The sequence below is a fragment of the Ciconia boyciana genome, chromosome 4, assembly GCF_034638445.1.
Source record: "Ciconia boyciana chromosome 4, ASM3463844v1, whole genome shotgun sequence".
In the NCBI taxonomy this organism is placed as follows: domain Eukaryota; kingdom Metazoa; phylum Chordata; class Aves; order Ciconiiformes; family Ciconiidae; genus Ciconia; species Ciconia boyciana.
In genome coordinates this window covers 58,871,132-58,899,043 of record NC_132937.1, presented here as the reverse complement: position 1 = coordinate 58,899,043, position 27,912 = coordinate 58,871,132, and the positions used below count along the sequence as shown (strand labels likewise).

At 40.4% G+C, this 27,912-nt stretch overlaps 1 protein-coding gene across 6 annotated transcripts; it reads right to left on the bottom strand.

Moving 5' to 3' along the window:
* Positions 1–311: 311 nt before the first annotated feature.
* PSAT1 (phosphoserine aminotransferase 1) lies at positions 312–27,783 on the bottom strand. Of its 6 annotated transcripts, none has more exons than XM_072859121.1 (10): positions 27,683–27,783; positions 26,488–26,637; positions 25,263–25,323; positions 24,026–24,095; positions 22,506–22,711; positions 20,703–20,875; positions 19,454–19,623; positions 16,275–16,403; positions 13,572–13,709; positions 312–12,942 (listed from the first exon to the last, which is right to left on the bottom strand). In XM_072859121.1, the coding sequence occupies exons 4-10, from the start codon at positions 24,091–24,093 to the stop codon at positions 12,837–12,839; spliced, it is 990 nt and encodes a 329-aa protein (XP_072715222.1). In that variant the 5' UTR covers positions 24,094–24,095; positions 25,263–25,323; positions 26,488–26,637; positions 27,683–27,783; the 3' UTR covers positions 312–12,836. The 6 variants fall into 6 exon arrangements, with proteins under 6 accessions (XP_072715222.1, XP_072715220.1, XP_072715223.1 ...); XM_072859119.1 differs by having other exon boundaries at positions 26,493–26,637; XM_072859122.1 differs by having other exon boundaries at positions 26,513–26,637.
* Positions 27,784–27,912: the final 129 nt, after the last annotated feature.

Genomic DNA, 27,912 nt, shown 5'->3' with positions numbered 1-27,912 from the left:
CTTCAATATCATTGGCTACTGCATGCTGCAGGAGTGAATTAGAAATCAACAGTAGCAAGTGACAGAGGACTGTATAACCAGGGAATAAAAGATGAGTCTTCCAATAGTTGCTTATTTTTAGCTATTATGATGAGTAGAGTTGTTAAAAATAAATATATTATTTCTAAAAGGCATAAAGTGCTTTGAAGTACAGAATTTTGTTTAAGTCCAGTTTCAGCCTTGCTTTATTCTCTCCTTACTGTGTCAGTATTCTCTTTGTCTCTGAAACTTATTTCTTAAAGGATGAGATAAAGAATAATAATGCAAAAGACTGCAGCTGATGACAAATCCTGTAACATTTTTATTTCATGTCATTACTGTGATACATTACAGGTGATTTCCCAAGTCAGGTACCACACTCTTTAGGGACCATAGTACACATACAGATTCTCCAGAAGAGCCACCCCACTCCCTGATTTCTGCCTGGGAATTGGAGGCTCTTCCACAACATCAGCAACAGCTGCACCCCAAACACCCTGCAACACTTACATCAATCCGTGAGAGAAAAAGCACTTTAAATTAGCCCTGCTGAGCAGCACCACTTTCAAGGGAGCTCTCCTTCTAATAAAAGCCATCAGACATGAAATTTGTGGCTCTGTGTCTTCAGCAATCAAGTGCTATCATCTCACGTTGACAGCAGAGAAAGGGATTAGTAGCCTCTTCAAAGAAAATCAAACAGACATCCCTTGAGTAGTACGTGAAAGTAAAATTGAGGGCTGTGTTGTTGTCTGCAGTAGTTGCTTATTTCAACCATTCCAGCAGTGGGAAGGAAAAAAGGAACTTTGAGCCCAAACCAGAGCCTTATAACAGTGACAGAGCAGCTGCTTCAGCATTCCTACTCCAACATGCCATCTTAAGACCTTCAGTCTTTATTTCAACCTGACTAAATCCTAAGTGCCTTCTCCAAGTGACAGTGAAAGCCATAGCCCTGCTAGGAGCAGCCATCATTTATTCAGAAGCCAAGGAGTACCAGCAATGGTAAAAGAAATAAAAGATGACTCCCTGTGTCCTACAAAGCTTACATGGAAAGAGAGACATAACTGAGGAGTAAAAGGAGGGATCCAATCACAGAACAGAGAATCTAGGCAAGGTTACGTTCCCTGTGCTGATTGTACGTACACCTCATGGCTTTGAAGGTGACCCTGGCCTGGCATCCGACGCTCCCTGTCAACCTGAGCTCCACCTCTGTTCACTTTTGCAGGTCCTCTCAGCATTAAGCCCAATGCCAACAATTAAATTTCCTAACTTCATTCTGCTCTTTGGCTAATTATTAGTTCTTTTCACTAGCAATGAAGGTCTTTTATTTGGATTACAGGTAGATGATAGGATGATTTGGAAAGCAGAGCCTAACATGGGAAGGAGCATGGTACAAAGTGGGCACCTGCAAAGCATCCCTTAGGACAAAACTGCACCCCAGTTTTTCAGATCCCACTGTCTGAGCATAAGACTCACTCATTCAGCCCCACCTTATGCCTCCCCCACTCCCAAAAAAATATACTGGCGCTCCATGCACCTGCCATGCAGGCGTCTGACCATTCTCTCACGGCGCAAGCCTGTGAAACAGAAGGAAAACCTCAGGTAGGGGGGGCTTGCCTCTGCTGAAGGGGAAACATCCCCTGGAGCAGCCCAGTGCCTGGCTACCTGCTCTGGCACCTGAGCTCCCTCCTCCAGTCTGGGACCCGACAGACTGGCATTATGGTAAACTCAGTAGCCTGTAGCTCTGTTCATAAGTTTTAGAAAGGCAGACTATATGCCAAAAGCCCTACTTTGTACAGTCACTTTACACATACTTGTTAATGGGACCTTTATTTTTTTAAGTGAAACAAGTTCAAAACAGATTAATATGATCCCTCAGCCTCATAGGTACCATGTGTTGGATGAGGAGATAACTGGTTTTGAGTTCCAAGAGCCAGATAAATTCAATTTATCTGGCTCTTATTCCCAAACCAAAAGGAGGTGTACAGTTTAAAAAATAAGATATTACAAAGTATGCTTTAATGGCCTATTAACAAAGGTATAGTATAACTGTGTGGCAGACAGCCTTTACTTTCTATCACTGAACACTGCATTAATGACCAATTAAAGAATCCCCTGGACTAGCTCGTTTGCTGATAGAGTTAAGCTTTTAAACCATATTTTAGAAAACTAAGTTGTTATCTTGCAGCATATTGGAGAATACTGTGCAGCAGAAAAATCTATGCCAGTAATAATAATAAGACAGCAAAGTTCATAGCCATTCGCTCAGTTACACTTCAAGCAGTTCTGAACACCACCTCAGGAAAATCAGATCTGGAGAATTAAACACTCCCCTTAAAGCAAATGATAGAAGCGGTGTAGCTGTGGGTAATGGGCACCACAGTGCAGGCTGCTGGGGGGCTGTCTGTTATAAGAAGGAACTTAAATAACTTTCAGTGAGCGCAATAAAAGACGCTGCCTTTTCCAAAGCCTTGCTTCACTGATTATGATTATCACCTTACACCAATGCCCATATGCTTAGCCTCAAGAGTTTGGGTGATTCCAGAGTATATTGTCAATTATTGCCTAGGTGGAAGGGCACAAGATGGGCATCACAGTTTAGATGTAGGACACGGAGGCTCATCCACCTCTCCACAAAACAATGGCAGCCTCAGCCATAAAAGGCCCTCAGCTGGCAAGCTGAGCTATCTGCCCTTTGGCCCCACGTAGCTTATCCCTAATTGTCACAGATTAAGAAAGAAAGAGAAAAGCAAAAGGAAAAATACATTCTTTAGTCCCTTTTAAAAGCAGAGGAATAATCAGGTCATTTGCTCCCCACCTCTTGCCAAAAGTCCCACCATTAAGGCTGAGGGGCTACAGACTTCTGCAGACCAGGTTTCTTAGAGGAGGGTCCTCAGCCTACTGCTACATGAGCCCTGGAGCGGGTGGGAAGCACCCCGGCTGGAGCCAGTCCTCCACTGTCATCACAGTGATGGGATGGAGTTGACTGATGGGAGACACCTGCCATCTTAGTGCCACTCTGCGAAGAAAGAGGCTTACATTTTCGTCCTTTCACGCAGGGCCTCGCCATCTCAGCCTGCTCATCAGCATTCAGCTTGTGAGCACCCAGCCCACCGGTCAGCAGCAGCAACGGCGTCTGTTGACATTGATGTCCAAGCCCTGACTTCTCACCACCCCACTTGTCCCTTCTCCTTTGCGCTTCTCCGTTGGTCTCCGTGTTCCTGCACTGCAGCCACCTAGCCTTCCATCTCCCACACCATTTTGATCTATCTCCCTGCGAAGGGCAGACCCTCTGGCGACCTAAGCCACCAAAACCAACTGCCTACTAAATATGTGCAGGTGTGATTTCTGAGAGATTTATAGCATGGCCAAGTTCAGGTAGGAAGCTCAAGCACTTAATTGCAAGGACTCTTCAAACTCCTGCTCCAGAATATGGGAACTTGCCAGTTAAGTAACTGGTAATATCTTCTTCCTCATTGTCAACGGATCTGCCTTCTTTCTGGAACTCAGAAACGGTTGAACTATTTCCCCAGATTTTTTTTCCTGGAAGATAAGCTTGAGGCAGTTATTTAGGAAGGAAAATGTCGGCCTACAAATTCTAGCAAAAGTACAAGCTAGTCAACGTGGGCTCTTAAAACCAGAAGTTTCAGGCAAGCTTGGTACTGGTGCTGTAACCACTTAAGTTGTAATCACCACTGTTTTGTGGGGTGGTGGGAATTACTTCAGAGGAGCTTTAAAAATGTGTTTCCCTGTGAATTATTTTGTTATTGATCAGTGGATAGATACATAGAAAGTAGAACAATCCCATCCCCAGGACATTTTCTCTACAAGGATCACTTTCTGAGTGGGTTACAAAAGCACACACCCACTACTGGAATCAGCGGTTTGCCTGTGCTCTTCATAGCAAAGGGAGCTTGTGTGGCCATTAAACGACATTGCAAATGGAGTACAACATCTGCTACATGATGCTTGGTGCTCTCCGTCCCAGGGCCTGAGCGTCTGCATTTTGTAACATGCCCAGCCTCAGCCAACTAAAAGGCAATGATTGAAAAGACAGACACTTTCTATTCTAGCATTCCCCTTGTCTCTGCTACTATTCCCAGCTCTGTCTCTGACTCCCTGAACTTCCCTTGCTCAGAATATTGTCTCTGTGAATCCAAACTACTTCTGCCTTCAATATCTCTTATTGAATAGTATTTATGTAGTAGGATGATAAACCAGTGCACCATATTTTGTTATAAGCAGCACAGGTGGAATTTATAGTGTGTCCCTGAACTAATGGAAATGACTTCTCCTTCATGGGACACATATCAGGTGACCAGCCAAGTTCTCACTGAGTTGCTCTCCCTTTGTTAATCCTCATGTATTCCACTTGATAGACAAAACAGTGGCATCAGCAGCGTTAAGAGCAGCTGCACAGTTTCTGGGAACATTGTCATCTCTGTGATGGAACTGTAGAATATCCTAAAATATACTGTAACCTCGCTGACTGGAGGTTTGAATGGGGAAAGAGATTCAAGAAGTGCCCTGACTCAGAATATGCCTGGAATAGTACATACTGAGGCCCACTGACAGTGAGGTCTCTGGCTTAACTACTATAACTTTACGTCTTGTTGCTATAACTAACAATCTGATATCAATTCTCCTTAATAGCAGTGTAAAACAGAAGTAATCCCAATCATTTAAATGAGCAGCAGTAATGGAATGAGGGTCATAAAATCCCCTTTTAGCTTACATTTTTAACAGTAATTATATTATTTTCAGAAAATAATCACTGCTTTCTAGAACCGAGCTCTTAATACTATTGCAAGATTTTAATCTAGGGACTGGAATTTTTGAGACTTCATTTTAGACTACAGAATACCCCTTATAGATAAAAAAAAATCATAAGGCAAGCATCACTTTAAGAATAAACTCAAAGCAGCCCCCACGCTCAGGAGCCTGGGGCATTTCATCCCATAAACTCGCTTAAATCACAGGTTTTTCAGGTGGGGTGTGTGATGTATATAATCTGTAAAACCTAAAGATACTCTGAACACAGCCAGTCAGACATGTAACAGCCTATTCACCGCTCTTTAAATCCTTAAATGAAATCAATTTCTCTTTCACGGTTCCATGCTGCAGTACCAGGAACTCATGATTTCTCAGAGATGTAGTGCAACTTGTCCCCGACTGCCTGTGGGGACTGGAAACTTTCCCATTTGTGAGCCAGAATAGTAAGCTGAAGCAGGAGATTTAGGCCTTGCTAGTCACATCAGAGCTGCAGCCATCTCTGATGATGCCCTGGTTCAAGTAAAATACTGCTTATCTGGCTATTCACCCTTATGCAACTTGCAAACTGTTTCTGTTTTGCATTATTGGATCTCATCTTTACATGGAGCTGAATCATGCTAAACTATTTATAGGATAGATTTCTTCCTGACCTGAACTACAATTTGCCCTGTGCAGTGCAAGTTTGTTAAGCTTTGTAACATGCTAATGCATTCACTGACCTTTTATAATCTTTGCCTGGAGTTGAACTTTCCAGATTTACTCACACCTAAGCACTGATCATTTGCTTTCACACTGAATAGGGCCCTGTCCCAATGTCTTTGGCACATGGAGTGCTAGCAAGCACCATAAGACACTTCAGTACAGAGTGAGGAGAAGCGCAACACTGTGAACCGCTAATCCCCTTCTGCCCTTGTGGTTCTTTCCCATCAATATCTCCTGAGACACACAGAACTTCCCAGCCTTTCACATTTTCTAAATGGCTAGCCCGTTTGTTTGGCTTAATCTGAAATAAAAGACAGCTGACTGAAATACAAGGTTATTCTTTGTGTGCAGAAGACATAACAAGGAGCCTTTCACATTCTCTGGGGGTTAACACAGAGGATAATGGCTATCAGCACTCCAGATTGTTTATGCTCTCTTAGGAGCATCTTCCTCTGTGAATATAGTTTTATTATTCTACAAAGACCTATACTTCCTGTCTACTTCTGACTCAGCCTTATTGCAGAACTAAACCTCTTAACAAGATGCCTTTGTGCAAAATGTCCTCCCTTTCACAGAGACAGGGAGAGCCACACAAAGTGTATGCTGCTTCGTATCATATCCCCAGACATCTGATCCGTTAAGTAAATTCCTCAATGCCTTTCATTCTGCATAAGCATTCTTGAAAGTAAGCTCCACATTTTCTACAATCAGGAATGAGAATCTTAAATAAATTGTCTAAACACACACAATTTTTATGGAAGTGAGAACTGCAAGCAAATATACTGGGCCCAACAGTCTTCTGATGCTGGTCATTTTGCTTCAGTAAGGATTTAGCAATGCTCAGCAGCATTTTGGCTCAATATTTGCAGGTGTTATTTCAGCACTGTTGAGCCAAGGCTATTCTGATCTGTGAACTGCACCTGTTATTCATTTATCATCTTCTCAGCATGGATTGTCAATCATGCTAAACTTCTACCATTTTGCAATGTGCAGAACAGATTCACTGGTAGTACAAATCTTGAACTAAGATTTACACTAGCCTTACTCCAAAATAAAATATTTGTTTCATCACAGAATCATAGAGTGGTTTTGCTTGGAAGGGACCTTCAAAGATCACCTAGTTCCAACCCCCCTGCCATGGGCATGGACATCTTTCTCTAGACCAGGTTGCTTGAAGCCCCATCCAGCCTGGCCTTGGACACTTCCAGTGATGGGGCACCCACAGCTTCTCTGGGCAACTGGTTCCAGTGTCTCATCACCCTCATCATAAAAAATGTCTTCCTTCTGTCCAATCTAAACCTACCCTTTTCAGTTTAAAACAGCCACTGCCGCTACAGGTCCCGATAAAAAGTCTGTCTCAGTCTTTCTTATAAGCCCCCTTTGTATACTGAAAGGCCACAGCAAGGTCTCCCCCGAGCCTTCTCTCCTCCAGGCTGAGTAACCCCAGCTCTCTGAGCCTGTCTTCATTGGAGAGGTGTTCTAGCCCTCTGACCATTTTTGTGGGCCTCCTCTGGACTCAATCCAACAGGTCCATGTCTTTCCTGTGCTGGGGAGCACAGAGCTGGATGCAGTACTCCAGGCGGGGTCTCACCAGAGCATCATTTCATACATGACCAATACAGAGATTTTTTTTTTGTCAGAGTTTAACATTTTGAAAACAATATCCATGGAAGAACTGTAGAACTGTTTCCATATTGGATAAGTCACATTTCAGTGTATATGTAAAATCATGGGAATCAACATGATCAGAACACAAATTAAAACTTCACAAAAATAAGGGTATCCAATATTCACCTATACATGATATCTTTTAAAACTTGAAGGATCTGTGGCTGATTTGGGGGATGCATTCCTTCACATGTATAGAAAATAGGGTTCTTTTTTAATTCAGGTGAGGTTCAGAGCATCTACCAACCAGTAGTGAGAGGTCAAACCAAACAAAACTTGGCAGAGAGCTAGTGTCAGAATCCCAGATATGTGGTTGCCTTCTCTATGCAAAATGTGGTAGGGATAGAAGTAGTATTCCGGCTTACTGTACACACCTAAATTTGTGTATTTTGCATGAAAAGGCTAAAGGTTTGCTGGTAATACAGTGGACTGTTTTTCACTTACTGAAATGTACACTCAACTGCCAGTTAAAGATTCTGGCTAGTGCTGTCAAACAAGCAATTTCCTTTCAAAGCAATGCTGTAACTAAAACCAGTGCTAGAGGGCATTTGGAACACAATGGGACTGCTTCTCCAATTGTAACAGAGATGTAAAGAAGTAATTGAATGGAGAATTTTGTTCATCTGCAGTTATCGTTACAATATGGACGAAGTACATTACACATTGGGGGTACATTGTGTGGCTGTGCATGCAATGCGAGAGTGTAGTTCTACCCTTACGTTTAACTGACATGCATAGGTGTGTTCTGCCACACTTCCCACTCCAGCCACATTTTTGCTACATCCCTTCTGGTGGCATTAGTAGTCACGGAGCCACAAAATAAGCAGTACCCCTCCTAGATGAGGAGGGCAGGAAAGCAAGGCAGAGGGCTACCTCTTCAAGTGATTCTAACTCGGACACCAATAGGTAAAATGGCTACTCCAAAAGAACAACTTTATCTTGTATTACCCTCTTAATATTTTTCTTCTGTTTCTATTCATCTCCTTTAGTTTTACACAACTTAATTCCAAAGCCTTGCAATATATCCTCCTATTCACCAGCTGTCACCCAACATTCACCTTGCATGTACTTCACGACTAATTTGGTCCCATGCTTGCTACAGAAGTCGCAGAGCACAGAGCGCTGCTATCAATGTCTATCGCCCTTTCTCTTGCCACCCCGCAGGACCCCTCACGCCACCAGAGCAACATCCTGCCTTACCTCAAACTACTTCACACCACCAGCCAGATTTAGGGAATTGAAGACAAGCTTCCATGCCATACCAAGAAGGAGGAGTTACAGTTTAGGTGGCTGACTGAAATATCTCCACAGCCAAAACCTTTAATTTCAGTCCTCATAGAGGGACAGACCTGACATACAATTCAGAGTACCGGGATATCAGGTGAAGCACAATCACAACTGAGACAGGCATTAACACCTGCCTAGCGCTAAGGCAAGAGGTCTGTTTTCACAACAAAAATGTGTCCAAAAGCAGCATGATTGGAGCTGCCCTGGTAGGGAAGAAAAGCCACGAGCCAGTGTGACCCTATGCTGACAGCGCAGCGCCAGCACAGAACTGTCTTCCAGCTTTTATAGTTCTGTAGTTCTGGTTTGCCCGGCTACAAAACCTAGCACCGGAGTTTGAAAGTTTCATACAGTTTGTTTCAAGTCCAAAAAACTACTGCTCACACTATGGAAAAATATTTATTCAGTTATACGGCAAGAATTGTTTGTTACTACCATCCCTAGTTTTAGCAATATGTGTCTCAAATTTCTTCAAGTTTACATCATGGAACTAAAACAAAAAAAATCACACTCAGATTTGTTCATTATATTATGAATTCTAAGCAGTTCAATGGTAATTTCTCTTATAATAGTTTAGTAAATTTCAACCTTTCTCACATGATTTCTTCGTATCTTTTTTGTAATTAATCCATTTACTAAAATACTCAAATTTTGCTTTTTATGCATAGTGCAAAGGTAGGAGATTGAATTTAAATTTTCTGGGATTTCAGAAACCGTACAGCTTTTGTTTTTGTCACATCAAATACACATTTATTCCTTAGCTACTTAAAAAAATAAATACATCTTCACAAGCTATGAGCTCTTCCATATATCTCCTTGCATCTCTTTGATCACGCTCCTCCAACCATTCAGTAATCCCTCGGTAATTATAACTTCTTAGCTTCTTTAGCCTAAAAGGGACCAATTTATCATAGACTGTCATGAATCCCAGTTTTAAATTATCAAGAGTCCAATTACCAACAGGAATGGGGATACCTCTTTCCAATTAAAGTGACTGATTTCATGTAAAACCTTGTAACATTTCACTTTTTAATTACATCCTTATCAAAGGTACATCCTTATCAAAGACAAAGAGGTTCACCCTCATTTTACTTTCTATCCAGAGAATGAAATACAGCAAACATTAATCATACACCAACATAGTGCCAGACCTAATAATGCTTTCAGCATACTTTGACAACTTCTAATCCATCAGTGTATGATGTCTTTTACTTCTGTTTCATTCCAAACATTTACTTGAAAGACAAGAATAGGCTTAAACTTTTTACATCCAAACATCCCTGGGTACATCTAAAAATATTAAGCCAGTTACAAGCAGAAAAGAAAAACAATTAAACAGAAACAGGAAAAGAAATATGAAAATACAGAGTGTGAGCTGACACAGGGTCAGGACTGTCCACATGAATCATTTATCTCCACTAGAATTACTAGTTAAATAAGGATGTAGCAACCCAGACTTCTTATTTAATTCTTTTGTGCCAGGCTTAGAGTTGGTACCACAACTGCCACAGAAAGACCTTATCGTTGACAACTGGCAGGAGTCCCCTGGGACAGGGTACCTTCCTGATCTACAGTTCTTCTCACCTGGGCTAAAGCACTCCTCACTGTGCAGAGGAGGAACAGAGGGAGTGCACAACCTTCTCAGCAGCTTTCCCTTTTTACGCCAGGCCTGCAAAAGACAGTGGCCAGGGACTTTTATACTACAAACTAAAGAGAATGCTAGCACCTGCTTTTGTGAAATCAAACACAAAAGCTAGGAGATGTAATAGAGACAACTCACTAGAAGAGGAATTTAAAGCACTGTTCCTTGAAAAGAGCTCATCTTACAATTCCCTCTCTACATGCACAAACTCAGATGAGATCAGTATTTTACTTCTATTTTTCAACACCTTTGAAGGGAGTATTCATATCGCACCAAGAAAAGCCCTACTTCCAAACACTGCATTTATTGACCCAGCTTGGAAGTGCTGACATAAGGGAAACAGGCCAGGACACTCAGCAATGCCTTGCTGAAATTCCTCCTACTAATCTGATGGGGGGAAGTGGGATTTCTCTGTCCACCATGGCTCAATACCCTGATTACATCTTTCAGGGATGCTGCTTGGAAGGGTAGAACTGTTGCATGGATCAGTCTGAAACAAATCCCAAGTAACTAATTCATTTGGCACATGCTCCAGTCTTCCCAGCATTCCTGCATCCCCCTTACATGATATTCAGTCAATCACTGCCTGCTAATGTAGTCTTCACTCTGCATTTTGCTTTTACATGATTTTTGCCTTTCTGGGTGAAAAAAAAAGTCTTTAATTGACAAGATGTTCGGCACAATTCAGAATCAGCAAAGAGGTTCCCTGTTGGGTTCATGAATCAGCTGCATACAAGTGCAAGCTTTTTTGTAATTACAAATAAAAGTGTGCCTGCTAAGGGGAATGCAAGGCTATTATAAAATAGAAAGGTTTACTAACTTTTGGAAAGACAGTTAAGCCACAGCTACTGTTGAAAACAAGTACACAAAATTTGGAGGAAGTAGAATTTTAGAAAATTAAAAAGCTTAATACAGAACCTGAATTAGATCTTCATGATTGGCAAGGCAAAAAGGGTTCTCAAAGCCTTCTCATAGTAATACTCATTTCCATGCTAGTTGTAGGAAAGACTATTTTCAGAAAGTAATAAAAGCATGAGGGAAGCTTGCTTTTTAGGAAAAGGATGATACTGAAATGTAAAATTCTAAACACACATTACGCATGACTTCTCATCCTTCTGAAAGTGACAAAAACAAAAGCTTCAGACACACTGGTACTTCGCAGCATGCTGTGATTAAGTTTTATTTTCTTCACCCTATTTGTTTAATGACTTTGAGTTACACTAAGCTGACAAAAAAATCTCAAAACAGTAGTCATAAAATGATGACTTTTCAGATAGGAATGTAACTCAACCCTAGTACAAATCCACAGACTTGCTGTGATGTTCCACCAGGAAAGATACAGTCCATCATTACCATTATTAAATTGTTACCACTGTACTGGTGTTACATAAAAATCAAAAAAATCCCAATCTTGTACCAAAGAGTTTACACTCTGAAAGCAGCTGCAGTAATGCTAAACACTATGCTACTAGCAGGTAGCTTCTACGTAAGTTAAAATAGGAGGCTAGTGTCAGTATATGGTCATTGGCAGTAAATTCACAAGCTGAGAAGGAAAAGTAACTCAAGGGTACTATAATAGAAGATCTTCTGAAGATCTTTGCATAACCACAGTTCCTTCTCTAGCCCAGAGTATCAAAGTCTGGAATAAGCCAGAAGGATCAAGTGAGAAAGCTGGACCAAAAGTGTGATGTAGCGTCAGGAAGAGACAGAGAAGTCAAGACTTGTATTTACTGCAGCTGGGCAAATCCCCACATACAAAAGGCTACAGAACTGAAGCAACAAAAAGGCAGAGAAAATACTGGAGCAATTAGAGAGGGAAGGCATTTAAGAGGCACCATACAAGAAAGTCTGCTGCACTTTGGGCCAGGGAAGTCAGTGCAAAGGAAGTCACAGATCCATTGAGTGGAATACAGAAATCCAGTTTGGCATAAGGTTAACAAATTAAAAACAAGTTTTTGGCAGGAGCAAATATGCACACTGCAAAATAAGAATATAAAATTAATAACCTAGAGAAGTTTCATATACAAAATGCATAGAGAAATAAACAACATCTTATAAACTGATCTGATTACAGACTCATGCATCTTAGTTTTAAACCAATAAATGATGAGATGAAAAAAGGCCCAGTCCTACAGACACTTTAACCACAATGGGTATTGCTACATGGAACTGTTATGATAGCACTTCAAGCATGGGAACAGAAATTGGAAAGCAAGGTCCGCAAGTTAGGAACACAGATATTGACTCCTAAATACTGCTGGTGGTATACTGTTGGAATATATCTGATAAACCAACTAGATATCCTTAGCGAACACTTAACGTTAGTTCTAGCTTCACTGTGCAGTCACAGAATATTTGTAAAGCATTACAGAAAGCTTATGACAAATTCTGCCTCCTGAAGTTTACTGAAAACAAGGCATTGCTCAAGTAGTCAATTATGACTAGAAGCAAGAAACGGACTCAGATCCATAGCATCTTACGATGCTACTCATATTTTAACTACACATTAAAAATACTGTTTTGCAAATTTTTGAACCAATCTTGATCAGTCTGGGGATCCTCACCTTCAGTGAGGCCAAGGCTGCCAAGTCATTGCAAGATTGGGACTCAATCCCATGCAGTTAACTAAAATAGCTACAGGTACTAAAAGAAAATATAACTTGTGTGCTACAGCTGTGCAGTACCACAGTAACTTTCAATCCCTTTAGCTTTTATTTCATAGATGTGCAGCATGGCTCTAGCCCATGGGCATTTATGACTGATGCATCTGCATGAAGCTTCTCATGAATGTTGCAAGCTTCTGAACATCTTCTACAGTCACCGCATTATATAAAGAGGCACGGATTCCTCCCACAGATCTGAATTGAAAAGAGGAAGGGAGAAAAAAAATAGAAAAGCTTTGTAAGTTCTAAAAAAGACATTAATAACATTCACAGGTATTTAAACCTACCCTACTCCAAAGGGATAAAATCCACATTTTGTGTGAATGAGAAGCAACATTTAATTCTTCAAGGCAAGCTTGCAATCTAAAGAAACTCAGTATTTATTAGTTATTTACAGCTCCAATGCTATAGCCCTGTGACATCAATAAGCTATCTCTTTTAATCCCACAAACACCACTGAACATGGGAAGGAACTCTTGCAACCAGGTAGACAAGCTGTGTAATGAAAGGCTTTATACAATGACAGAATCTGACCTCAAGAATCACCTTCTTTGGCACTTGCACAGAGCCAGATTTATCAAATTGGAGAAGAAAGCAGAATTAAGGAGAAAGCTCTCTGAGCCCACCACACCTAAGCAGTAGTTGAGCCACCAGCAGCCTCCGATTGTCTCTAGACTGCTATTCCCAAGTGATGCCAAACCAATGTGAGGAACAGCTTGTGAGTGAGAAAGGCTGGTAAGTCAATGCACAGTGCCTGCTGCTGTATCACTGCAGTAACAGTTTATTCTGCACAGGAAAGGGATTAATCTGACTCTAATACTTACCGGTGCCCTTTCAGAGATATCATGTTAAGTTCCACAGCTTTCTCAAGAAATTGCTTTTCCAGCGCTTCATCGCCCTTGATGCTGCCAATACGGAAAGGGACATTCATTCTGCTTCGGTTCTTTTTCTCCACTGGACATCTAGAAGAGTTGCAGAATGTAATGATTAACCCATTTGTATATAGCTAAATTTACATTTTCAGCTATATACAATTTCAGAAAGTTAGTAATTGCATCTGTTTAGCACTGAAGTCATTCCTCCATAACTGAAAAGATCATTAGTTTCTGTGAAAGAAAGCAACCTTCCTTTTTTTAACCAAGTATAACAACAGAAACAGTAAGTGGAAGGCTTATTAACCCTTCCTGACATACTCAAAATTGCCCCAGAGGAATGCACAGGAGGCTTGTAAACAGACCTAATTTAAAAAAAAAAACATAATAAAACCCACCACCCCACCCACGACAGTATCAGTTACATTCCCCAGGGTAAGTGAGGTTAGTTACAGTGAACTTTGACTAAGTCTCAAGCAGTTTCTTCTCTTTATCATCAAAGACTGACACACTTATTTTTACAAAGCTAGTCACAAGTGCTACCAGAATGGAGCCTGACTCAGCTAAACAGAGCTAAAGGAAGTATAAGAACATAGCATAAGGAAATTTCCATGGATATTAGAGACTTCTGTTAGTAGTTTCAGTCCAGCTTCTACATTAGTATTATTCAGAATCATGAACATCTCAAGTAGAGAAGATGTATCTCTAGAACAAATCTTGCATTGCACACACAGCCACAATATATATGAGGTGCATCACAGCTCTACTCTCTTAAAATTCCCTTTAATCTAAGGTAGAAAATTCAAGATACATTTAAAGCAAAATTTCTCTTCAATTATTTTGTGAAGGTAAGAACAGGGGGAGGGGGTGGGGACTTAAATATTTTTCTTTAGTGTTTCTAGTTACAAAAGAGATATGAAGCCTCCAGATTTATTCTTTCCTAAGGCTGTGATATAGATTCTTGCAGGGATTCATTAGGAATAATTTCTCAAAAACCTCATGTAAACTTCATACCTCTTATTACTCTATTTGACAAAGAATGGGTATCATTCTTTTTTAGTTCCTCCCTTGCTCCTTTGTACAGATGTCTCCGTTACGAAGAGAAAAAAAAAAAAGATAAATCATAATATCTGCCTATGAAAATTTTCCGCTTCAGATGCAACCAGGAAAACACTCTTCAAGGCTTATGCTTGTAAGCATTCCCATATTTGAATAACTGTAGCTACGCTATAGCTTTTAGAAGATCCAGCTGCTATTAGGCAATCCAATGTAACTCGGTTAGTGCACAGACTTTGGAAAGCAAACTGCAAGTGGCACACAGCACTTTGTGGAAGAAAGTCTCCATTCGCTAAATGGCTTGTCACACTGCTTACCCAGTGAAGCATGCCACAGATTAGGTGGCACATTTAAGCTGCAAAGGCAGCTTCAGATAATCTTCCTTTTAGTCATAGATAGAATAAAAGTCTCAAATATATTGCTTAGTAGGATGCATACAGCTCAGTTAGTGAAGCTTGCTTTGCCCTCCCAATTGACTATTTACCATCCCATCTGCATTGCATTTCCCACTCACAGCCTTACAAACCAGCTTGCCAGAAACAGATTTCTATTTGTCACAAAATGTTTTTTTCAAGGCTTCATTTGCTTACTGAGGTTTATGAAAAACCCTCAGGATCTCAGTAGAGTAGGATCACAATCCTGATCATGACAATGCTAAAGGCAAAGCTGTTCTCATTAACTAAATGGATAAGCAGAATGTATTAAATATTATGGTGAAACTATATCCCTGCCAATTAAGGTTGCAGCCAGCTTTAATTTAAAATCCAAATTTAATTTGCCCTATCCTAACTTCGACTTGAAAGTTAATTAGGTCCCAAAACTGTTGATTTTATACTGAAGGTGAAGGAAAATATTTTGCAGTTTCATAGTCAATTACTAGTTTTTGAGCTTGGCAAGTATTAGAATTATTCCAATTTACAACATCAGCTTTCAACTATACATTATCTTGGGTCCTGCAAGCTCAAATATACCTTGTAACAATATGTAAAAATCAGAGGGTTAAATCTGCTTTGGAAAACCATCAAAAACAACTGAAGAAAATAAACTGTATGTAAAGAAAATGTATTACATTTTGACTACATCTAGCTCTGATGATCTTTCTCTCTCTGTTTCAGAAAGTGTGTCACAACTTTGCACAATTAGCTACTAAAAATGCTCTGCTTGACAGAGATGGTAGGAAGAATATAATGCAAAAGTGGCCTCTACAACTTCTTACAAGCCACTTCCTCTGTTTTGGCCTGTATTTCCCCAAGAGATTCAGTAAGCATACAAACCAGAATCTGCATATCTGGCTTTTGAATACTCTTCTCCTAGGCTCCTGCATTTTATTAAGTTTAGAACATATATTATTAATATGCCTCACAACCAATCTATACAGGATAACTCGACATAACTTCCTACTGAAATGAGACTCATCCTTGGGTAGTTATCAAGTGAATGGTTTGCACGAATAATTCCTGTAGGATTCTAGGATTCCTCAAAATTTCTACATACTAAAGACATAACTAAAAATATGCTGCAATCAGACTCTTAAAAGTTATGACTATGTTTGGCTCTGCAACAAATATTGAAACCAAGGGGAAAAGCATAGCAACTTACACATAGAATCCATTAGATTTGTCTATGATATCATAAATCATTCGTGATTTGATTGAACTAAGTTTATCCATAGCTGCAGCTCCACCGTTATTCTTTATCCATTCCAGTACCAATCCCATGATATAAATACTGCAAGAGGAAAGAGCATTTTTCAGTCATATTATTTCAAAAAAAAAACAGAAAAAAATAAAAAATAACAGGCCTGTTTAATAGTTGATAAAATGTTCCAGAAACAAAATATTATGTTTGGTTTCCGGGTGCTTAAGATTAACAACTCAGAATCTGGATTATTTTACAAATTATGGCAATTCTAAGCAGGCAATGTTTTTTGGACACAAAGGAAGCATCCTGAAATTCAAATGCTACACAAATCTGTTGAACCAAACTTAATCCTTTGTACCACGGAAGGACAAGTCCTGCAGGTTTCCTGCAGCCCTGCTGGGCTCCCAAGGAGATCCCCAGACATGCTGCATGGACTGCCAGTTCATTGACCACACAACTGCCTGTCAAGTCCTAGAAAGAGCCAGTTAGCACAAAAGTCAGTAGCATCCACCCTGTGCAGCTGCTCTAGCAAAGATGTAGGAGTGAATCTCAAATATATGTACATAAATAATGCCAGAAATCTAATCCCATTTTCACAAATGTTAAATAAAAACTGTAATACCATTTCTGTCTAAAAAACCCCTTTTTCCCACATGAACAGTGAAGTTTGGCAAAACAAATAAAGATGTATTACACTTAATTATTCATTACCATTCAAGTTCTAAGCAGAGATCTGGAAGCCTACTGGCATCACATGGCTTGGGACCAAGTATTTCAATGCTAGTTACTAAGTGCAACATAAAAAAATCCCCCAGGCCTTTTGCCTTTGTGCTTTTGCTACAAAACTCAGCTTGTTCAAGTTCAGGCATTTCCCACGACTACAACTTTACATAATAAACTGTTCACAAGTTTTTATGGCATATTTCCAACAAGTTTGCTTTTATTAATCCCTTCATTACAGATTCCAAGGGAGTGCTCAGAGAACATTACCCTACAAGTTTCCCTAACACAAATCTAGCAGGAGGCTGTTTTAAATTTTGCTACTTTTAATTTCTCAGGGGATGCCAGTGTCAAATCTTTGATCACGGCAGAAAGACTGCCGAATAACCCATGTTACAGATGGCCTTTTATACAAAGCACCTTATAGCTCTGAGAGCACAATCTTGCACGTTCACGACAGCACACTGTCACTACCCCAGTGTAAAGGATTTAAGTGAAGTATAGCCTAGGCCCTTGCCAAATATACAGGTTCACATTCACCTCCCACCCTTACTTCCTTGAGTGAAACTTCTTGGACAAGTAACATTTAAAGAAGTCAGCCTTAGAGTCATCCACAAAACCCAGCCAGCTGAAATCTTTTATCCTTCATCTCAGTCAAAATAATGTTTCTGGAGCAATTTTAAATGCAAAATAAACCCTTGGAGCTTGGAAATGAGATTTTCATAGCAAATTCATTGTTAATTTGAGCAAAGCAGATTAGGGTCAAAAAGTCAAGCTCTGTAGCACCAAGAGGTTAAATCCATTAGCATCACCTTAATTTAATTTAACATCCTGCTGAAGTAGCTTTTGCAAATTCAGTTAATATTTCCTGCCTGTTTGCCAGCAAACCATTAGAGAGTGCAAGGAAAAGAGCAGAGAAAAAGAACTAAGAAGCTTTGCCAGTTCCTTACAAAAACTGGAACAGGCATTAGAGCCAAGCCAAACAGATGTGCACCCTGCCAACATTTCAGTCTGTGTTACATTGTGGATTCCGGAGTGTACTCCAATGTGGGTCTGTAGCATGAAGTGAAATCTGGCAAGACAGTGATCAGAAAGGAGAAAGACTCTTAGTTCAACTTTATTTTCTTCTCCCTTAATCTCCCACTACCCCATTAATGTTACTGACAGATACCAAGTTACAGCTAAAGCAGCACTTTATTTTCAGAAGTTCTTTGCAGTGGCTGAAATAAAGCTGCAGAATTTAATTTGCTTTGCTTTTCAAACCAGAAAAGCAACACTGTGTTCAATGCTGAGATTAAGTAGAACTTTAGTTTTTCAAATGGAAATAGCTTAGTACTTGGAAAACATGAATGGCTGGATTTAAAACCTGGCATGTGCAAGTACACAGCACCCAAAACAGTATGTGTGACTTGGCAGTGAGGAAAATAATCAATCATGAAACAGAAGCTTTATCAATCACTGGGCAAAAAGACACACATGCTGCCCATGTTACAAAGCTACGTTCAGAAAGAAGACAAAAATCTGGAAACATTGTAAGGTTAGCTCTTGTCTTAGACACCAGGCCTAAGGATACTGAATATACTCAGCTGATAAGGCAGACGGGCTGATACAAAGAGTACATCATTACAGCACTACATACTCTACAGTACACATAGTCCTTGAGAAAACTAGTCATGTATTGTAAAGTCTGGAATAAACACGTGCTCACTGTTTTTGACAAATTAAGGTAACTGCCTCTATGTCATTGCAATCACACACCCCATAGTGAGAATCCACAGATTCAGAGATACAGTTAAATTCAGTAGAATTCTAAGTGAAACTAAGTAAGCAATGGCATTAAGGTAGGCTTTACATGCAGGAATCACGGTATTTTATGTCTACACAGTGCATTTGATATCTGTTGGAGATCATTAGGCAACTTAAGTTTGCAAATTCTGGCACGCACAAAAAAGCTGTAAGAGCTGAGATTAAACAACAATATAAAATTGCATCATCAAATTATCTGAACCAAAGGGAATCTTATCTTTAAAAGTAGAAATCATTATTTTCCAAGTAATTAAAAAAAATTCTAGGGAAAAAGATACCTGATTTGAAGATTTTCTTTTTTAAAATAATCATTTTAGTAGACATTGGTATAAAAACACTCCAGATTAAGAATGAGTAGATACTAGTGACTTAAAAATTTACTTATAAAAATACTCTGTCCTTTATGGCTGAGTCCCATAGGCAACATCAAAGCCTACTACAGTCACATGGCTGGATAATTCCCATGTTTTCACAGGAATCATGTGAAACACTCCAACCTATCAGTGGCTTGAAGGCAAATACTCAACTTCTGAAACTTTTCTGGATCAGAGCAGCAGATGGCAGTGCAGTAGCTTGCTGAATACGAGATATTAAGTAGCAGGGTAAATTACCTGTAGCATGGTGGAGTGTTATACAGAGACCCATTCATTGCTTGTGTTTTGTAATCCAGTACTACAGGGCATTCTTTCAGTGCAAATCCCAGCAAGTCCTCACGTACTATTACAACAGTAACTCCAGCACAGCCAACATTCTTCTGAGCACCAGCGAAAATCACACCAAACTTTAACAGAAAAAAGAAAAGAAGGACTTGCTACATGCATTCCCTAGTAGATCTTGTAACTGAGTAATAACAGCAGTACCGTTATACAAGAGGCATACAACTCAGCTGAACAGCTTGGAGAACATATTGAAAATGAGCAAGTTGTAGGTCAAAGAAGAGTTAGGAGCAGTTCCAATTTCAAAGTGCACTTAGAGCTACAGTTGTTATGCCATGTATGTCTATTATCAGAACCATGTATCTTCATTCAACTGAAGAAGATTATCACAACAAATTTCCCCAATGATTTGCTAAATATTTATTTAGTAGCTGCAAATAATTCTCAAGGCAGCCTGTCCCTGTTTCACACTACTACAAGCAAATTTACTAAAAATAAATTAATACATAGACAACAGTTTTTTCAACCAAGCTGGTATTTCAGAACAGGTATCATATAATCCACCTGTTCAAAGAGGCAGACCAGGAAAGGCCAAGATGAATGCACTAACAATTGCCCTTCTTTTTGCTACACACAGATAAGAAAGGTTAAACATGCTACTTCACTAGTCCGTAACACTTCCACACTTCCCACTCATAACACACTTTACAAACATAAGCGAGTACTATGTTCTGCCTCTGTATTATCTAAGAGACAAAGTAACTGTGAGGCACAGGAAGCTTTAGCAGCTTAACAGAGGTTACAGATTTTCCATGTAAGAGGCATGATCAAAAATTCTTATTCACGGTACTCTGCTATAGCTATATACACTGTCTACAGACTAATTATGATTCAGACGATATCTTTTTCAGCTACAGCATCAGTGAAGACTACACAGTAGACAAATACTCTTGGATAGCTATCAGCATGAACAATTTCAACATAGTTCAATATGTTTTTACTGAAAAAAAGGACAGCAGATAGACATTGAAATCCCAAACTTTAAATTTCAACATTTGTATCCACCATCAGATACCCAATTAACAAAACAATTTCCTTAATTTCACTGCTCAGCATCTCTGGCCATCCAGACATTTCAAAGTGCCTAATTATATGCACTCGAGTTTGAAAATGCTTTGTGCAGCCACTGTGTCCAATACTGTACCTTGGAAACATCCACAGGTCTGGACAGGAAGTTTGATGACATATCACAAACCAAGACTGCTCCTTTGACATCAGGTACAAAGTCAAACTCCACACCATGAACAGTCTCATTAGCACAGTAATAGACATAAGATGCATCTGGATTAAGATTCCAAGTGCTTGGGTCAGGAATGTCTGAGACAGACAAAAAAGAAAACCAAAGGTCACTGGACACAAGTAATTTTGCTGGCATGCAATTTTACTTGAACACGGGACTTCAGTGCAAACCCAGAATGATTTTGCAGTATAAAGTATTAATTATCTTGCTACCAGGAAGATATATTATATCTGCAAAGGAAATATACCAGCACATTCCCAAAATTCTGTGGTGAGCCACCATTAAGCTCGCAAACACCCTTCTGGTTTTCAGCCCTTATTCCTCAAGGGATTTTCATCAGGTTTGTGATCCCAGACTACAAACTACTGCCCTACGGGTCCAAAACAGCATTTCAGAGGAATTCAGGCACTGGCTTCAAGAATTCTCCTGATGCCTTTGGAACCACTGAAGCATCCAAATTCTCACTGGCAAAGTTCTCTAAAGCTGTGTTTCTGTGCATCCCCAGAAGCATTTCAGTCTTGTCCAAGCTGAACACAAGGTTACCTACCTACCTCCTGTTTAAGCTTTGCAACTGATTTACAAAGCTAAGATTTTTCTCTGTCAACAGGCAATATACAGGCATGCCCTGACAGCACAAAACAAGTTTTGCACAGAATAAATGGTTGCTCTTCCTTTCTTCTCTCCTGCAAAACATGCGGGGGAAGAAGTGCTGCTATTGCCTCCACCATTATTTACCACCTCTCCCCTTATCTACAGCTGCCAAATGGTGAATACACTCCTGGGGAGTTGTAGGTTCAATTCCTTGCTGTGCCTCAGAGGATATAAACTTATCTTCCAAGGTAGTGCCCTAATCACCAGTTAATATATTAACTTGTATGGGGATATTCTTTGTCTTTCCTGTTGCCATTCTTCCCAGTTCAAATGCTATAATTTGGACCAGAGGGAAGAAAAGCAAGCATAATCAGCAGGAGTGAAAACCAGAACTAGGTGTCCCTGCTCCAAGAATTATTTTTGTATACCCAGTGATAAATTATACACTTAAAATGTTCTTGAAACAGACCCTCTACATAAAAATTCCCAATGCCTCAATTACAGTTCACCTTTTTTTCCTTCTACACTGTGGTCATTTAGATTATGTTACATCCAGTAACAAGCTTCAAGAGGAGGAGTTGAAAATGCCTCTTCTATTCCAGAGCAAACTGCCTGACACATGGGTGGGGAAGACAAGTATTTGGGAACCCTTGAAAGAAGGTAACAGAATGCAGGTCTCCCATCTCCTGGGCCAACAAGGTTAAGATCCCAGACATACTCCTAAATTTCAGAGCAATCTCATTATTGAGTGTACCTGAAACTGAAATACCTCGCAATATCCCTGCAAATAGCTTAAGAACTCAGTTAAATAACAAAAAAAGAAAAAAAAAATCAGCCCAGACCATTTCCCTACCGATACACATTTGCTTCTTGCCACTTATTTTCTGGGATCTGCTCAGCTTAGCTTCACAATTCTTTCCCGGTGGAGACTGTTAAGCCATCTAACAGATCACCCGGTGATGAACGTGGAGAGACGTGGCAGGCAGTCTTTCGAGTGCTGGGCAGTCAACTCTGTAACTAGTTACCATTCAGTAACCCAATAGCTGAGTTGGACCAATTTTTAGAGTGATTCAAAAAGCTAAGCATTCACATGGATGGATATAATCGTCAACTTACTTGTATACGTTCCTAGTTTTGGATGAACGATATTCACTTTGGCATACTTCTCTGCTTCTTTAGCTGCTTTTGCTGACCAAGCTCCAGTAACCACATAATCTGCATGTCGTCCCTCCTTTAAACCAATAAGATTAAGTGGGACTGCACTGAACTGACCAGATCCACCTCCTTGGAGGAAAATAACTTTGTAGTTTTCTGGTATATGTCTGCATGCAAGAAATAACCATTTATTTATTCCCAAAAGACACAGGATGCATACTGCTTGATACTATGCATTTAACAGCAACTGAGGAAGAACACTGTCATTTTAAAAGACTCTTTGCCAAGAGGTTCGACAAAATCCCATTAACTTACCTCAGCACGGGTCTTGAATAATAACTTAATTAAAAGTAATGCTATATATTTTACTGATAAAAATTTTCTGAAAACAAGCTTTTTTCCCCTTGGATAGCATTAAACAAATTCAAATCCTGAGTAGCTCTACTATCAGTGCACACAAACTTGAAAGATATTTCAGCAGAATTAATGCCCACTTGTAATTTAATCTATTGCTAGCTTCATGGCTTTTCTGTCAGGCAAAGAACTTCACACCAAAGTGCTCACAGTAGAATTCAGCTTTGAGACCCTTCAATTTGCAAGTGCAATTGTACAGTAAATTGTACTTGCAGAGCAAGTGCCATAAGGAGTTGTTCATACAGTCACAAAATTACTTGTTCAAATCATTCATTAAAACCCCTCTGTCAATAATTCTGGCTGTGACTGAGAGTCAAGCTTTTATATGACATGACCATCATTACTAACTACTATGAAATTGTACTTGCAGAGCAAGTGCCATAAGGAGTTGTTCATACAGTCACAAAATTACTTGTTCAAATCATTCATTAAAACCCCTCTGTCAATAATTCTGGCTGTGACTGAGAGTCAAGCTTTTATATGACATGACCATCATTACTAACTACTATGAGAACATTAATTCTAATATATAATATATTTATTTCAAACTTTAAAACGTGTCACACTACAAATAGGAAATGGGCTCCTGATCAGTGACTCTAAAACACACCCATGTTAGTTAAATCAGTGTTATGTTAGTAAAATCAGACTGATGAGTAATTTACAGATCCCCTCTACACCACTAGAGAACTGGTTTCTATTGTTTCCACTTTTGGAAACTTTTTCCACTTTTTCCACTCTTCCATTTCTTGAAGAAAGTTGCTGCCCTTAATGTATTCTATGAAGGTGACAAAAACTAAAATTTCAGAAGAAAGTCAACTAGTCAACGTACAGTAGATACATAAAAAGCATCTTAACCTAATAAAAGCCCGTTGTCACATTCAACTAAATCAGCATCAGACAAACAGAAGTCCTCTCCAAGATTATTATTCTATCACACACAGTATCTAAACAAAAAAAAAACACCACACAAACAGGTGCTTTCAAGGAAAGGTCTCCACATTAGTCATTATTGGTGCAACTAGCACAAGCATAAAGCAAAAATATGCAGGAACTAATTCACTTACAGCAATTCACGCATGAGATTTTCAGCTGTATTTAAAATTTTTGTGAAATCTGTGGTCCGATGGCTCATTTCTTTGGTGGAAAGGAAAGAAGAAATAACATGAAACAAAATGGTAATACATGAATGCAATTTAAAAATTGTGTTAAGCTTTAAACCTTTTGCACTACAGACCCAAAATGCCTGAAGGCTCCTATTCCCAGTTCCAACTCCTATATTTTCTGCTGAGCCTTCCTAAATACCCACACAAGACTTACACCTCCAGTCTTGTCCAGATCCAGGCAAATCCAGTCCATTCACATTTGGCATCCACATCACCTTACTACCCCCAGGAACAACTACATCTGTGTGAAAAAATACTCCCTAGAAAGGTGTAAGTTTTTCTCAGTCTAAGAATGTTCTCTGCTACTAATGCTGTAGCAAGTATAGAGTAAAGCAGGGGGTTTGTTTTGTTCTTTTATTTTTAAGAAGGCTTCTTCATGCAGTAATCCTAAGTAAACATTAAGGACACTTAATACTAATATCTTTTATTAAATCCATATTCTTTCTTCCATCTGTAAGAGTGTGTAATTTAAACATGAATCCCAATCCTACAGAGACTGCTGCACATTCTACTTTTAGCAACCAAACAGTTCCACAGGACTAGTAAAATGGTGACCATCTTCTTGCATAAAATTTTTGTGCAACTGGGGCTGAAAAGCCAGCCAGCTACCCATATGGCACAGAAGACACCTCCTCCTCATGACAGGACAGCATTGCCTTCCTAAAGGGAAAGATGCTATACATCAAATGCATCTGAAGCGTTTTGCCACGTAGTATATAAGATACTATATATGGTATCTATATACACATATACACACACACATATAGTATGTGTATACTACATGTATACATATATAGTATTTTATATATATGTAAAGTCTTTTTTTATATATTGCCTATATACATATACATCCCTGCCCAAAGATCCAAAACTACTAATGTTTGACATATGACTAGTTATCTTCTCTGTCTCTAGTCCTTTTTTTTGGATCACTAAACATCTGGTTATGTATCATTTTATGGTCTCCTGATGAATAGTAGCAAAGCAGTATGAAAAGTATTCTCTGGACATACATGTTACCAGAATAAGGTATTAGAAAAAAAAAAAAAGGAGCTGAAATACCAAGATCAAAAACTCTTATTACACAATTTGGTTAAACATAAAAATTCTATATTTTCCAGAACGTAAAAAGTCTTACCAAGAACACTTATACCGAGTCCTTTGTAGTCCACCAGTTCTTTCTGTGCCTCCAATAATACCTAGCAAAAGAAAAAAATCCACAAATAAACTAAGGGAATTTTCCACTATCTGGACTCACTGATGCATCATGCATATGCCAACTGCTCCATATTGCAATAACCTGACACATATCAAGTGAGATTAACAGAAGTATAGTCACCAACATAATTCCGTTGTATCTGGTAGCTGAAGGCTTTTTGTAAGATAGCATAATTAAATCATATGCTTGTTGTGGAGACCATGTTTTAAGTTATAATTTTCAACAGGTACATTTCCAGATTTCAGAATGATTTCTAGGAGTTGGAACATCCATCCACTAGGGATGGAACTCCCAACCTTTTACTGAATGCTTAATGTTTGCATGTGTACTCTTTCTAATTAAGCATCTTAAATCTCCACTCCTCCACCCTGCATTCTTTCACTTGACTTGTGCAACTAGGACAACCAAGGTATTGAGGAAAAGAAAGAAAAAAATCAGCTTGAGGAATTGAATACCTCAAACTGACCCAATAGGACAAGGCCTGGTTTCACAGAGTGAAGTCCTGCACTTTTTGAAGATGAGCCTTCTCTATGCTATTGAAAGTTAAGAAAGAAATGAAGCAAAATTTTGAGACAACCAGAAAACACTGGTCACTCCTAGGAGCCCTAGCCAGGTAATCTGCTGCTTCAGCCTTCTGTTTTCCTTTCTTCTCCCGTAGCTCTCACGTATCAATAAAGTGGAATTAGATTCTAACCATTGGATCTGCAGCTCCTGATTTCAGTAAATTCTTGTGTGAGAGCCAGAACATTCCTAGTTCCTCCTAAAGGAAGCAGAAGGAGAGGGAGCCCAGTAGAAAAGCCACCAAAACAAATGCTGTATGCATACACCCCAGGATCTGCCAAGAAACCACATGCTCTGGACAGTTGCAGGAAGAAAAAAATCTACCTTGCTGACAGGGTATCTTCATGGCCTGTCAACTGTAACAGCTGGTCACTAAGAGGTCAACCAGAAACAACTGTGCTGCTTTGGATGTTAGAGATTGTGAAGTTTTAACTACCATGTTTCGTGTGCAAACTTATTCATGCCAGAGGAGGTGGGGGAAAACATCAAAGGGAACACACAGACCATTAGAACGTGCTTGTTAAACTGCTTGATAAAATCCAATTCTGTTAGTAACATTCTTTATCTGACAATCAGCACATGCCTTACAATAGACATTTATGATATGCCTTATAATTGCCACGAAGAGCTCTGTCTGCCTTCTTGCTTCAGTGGGTCCATGCACTTCATACGCGGCATCAGCCCATAATCAAAGTGAAACAATCGAGGTGATACACTAGTCCATTTGAGAGCACTGCATTTTCAAAAGGGGAAAACAGATTAATAATATGGAGTTCAGCTGTGCTCTCCTCAAACCCTAACCCCAGTTCTCCGTACTCTCTGTTGGAGAGTGGGGTACTGCAGCAGTTCTAGTAAGAGCCCCTTTCAGAGCCAAGGGTTCAAGACAGAACAACAAATTTCTTCACACATAATCTACAAAGGACATTTCCATGAGAAGAGAGAAGGAAAAAAAAAAGCTGCTGTACGGCAAATTTGTTTACCTAAAGAAAATTTACCTAAAGAAATAACACATAAAATAATGAAGAAAACTAAGAAGGAAACTAAGAAGAGAACAAAAAATTTCCACAACACGTAACTCTTAAGTTGAAAGTCAGATGCGTACAATTTGGCAGAAACCACCCCCTCTCCATATGTAACTGGATAATCTATGGCTGCTGATGCAACTTCCCAGAGGGTTGAGTCGACACTACGCTCATTATCATTTTTTAAATGAAGACTTCTCAGGGAATTACCATGTTATTTATCAGCTACTCAACACAGCTACCCTTGCGCATCAGAGGACTTACTTTCCATCCCCAAACTGATACAGCCCTTGATGAGCGACCAATGGTCAGATTCAGCACAAGCTCTGGGAGCGCAATCCTAAAGCCACCTTAGGGTGCGCTTCCGAAAAAGCGAACTTACCAGGGCATTTAATTGGGTGGGGAGGGGGAGAAGAAACGAGCTGCCGTTGCTCCCCGGGTAATTATTTTCACTGCTATTTACTCGAGCTTCCCCAGCCCTCGCTTTGCAGTCGGCGCCCGCCCAAGCCCCCGAGGAGCCAGGCCGGCAGGCAGGACGCGCCGCGACGCCCGGCGGGCACCCGCCGCTGCCCCACCGCCCCAGCCCAGGCGAGAGGAGAGCCGCCCCAGCCTGCGGGCAGAGCCACCTGCCCCGCAGCGCAGCTGGCCCCGCCGCCGCGCCGGGAGGACGAGGACGAGGACGAGGACACCCGCACCCGCCCCCGCCCTCCGCGGTGCCCCAGCCCGCGCCGGGGAGGGCCCCCGGCCCCTACTCACGGAGCGCGGCAGCTTCGCCGGCCCGGCCCCGAAGTTCGCCACCTGCCGCCCGCGCTCCATGATGCCGCCGCCGCCGCCGCCCACCACCGCGCCGGCGGCCCCCGCCACTATAAACCCCCCGCCGCGGGCCCGCCGATTGGCTCCGGTCACACGCCCCCGGGGGGCGGGGCTGCAGCCAGCCCCCCCGTCCACTGGCCGCCGGCAGCGCCCCGGCCGCCTATTGGCGGCGC

What these genes read in the sequence shown, in the direction of transcription:
- PSAT1 (XM_072859116.1), bottom strand. Translation starts at nt 27,742, where the DNA reads ATGGAGCGCGGGCGGCAGGTGGCGAACTTCGGGGCCGGGCCGGCGAAG. An exon ending in CGGCGAAGCTGCCGCGCTCC is followed by an intron (nt 25,324 to 27,682) that starts GTGAGTAGGGGC and finishes TTCTTTTGCTAG; the next exon opens with GTATTATTGGAGGCACAGAA. An exon ending in AAATCTAATGGATTCTATGT is followed by an intron (nt 13,710 to 16,274) that starts GTAAGTTGCTAT and finishes CAACTCTTCTAG; the next exon opens with ATGTCCAGTGGAGAAAAAGA.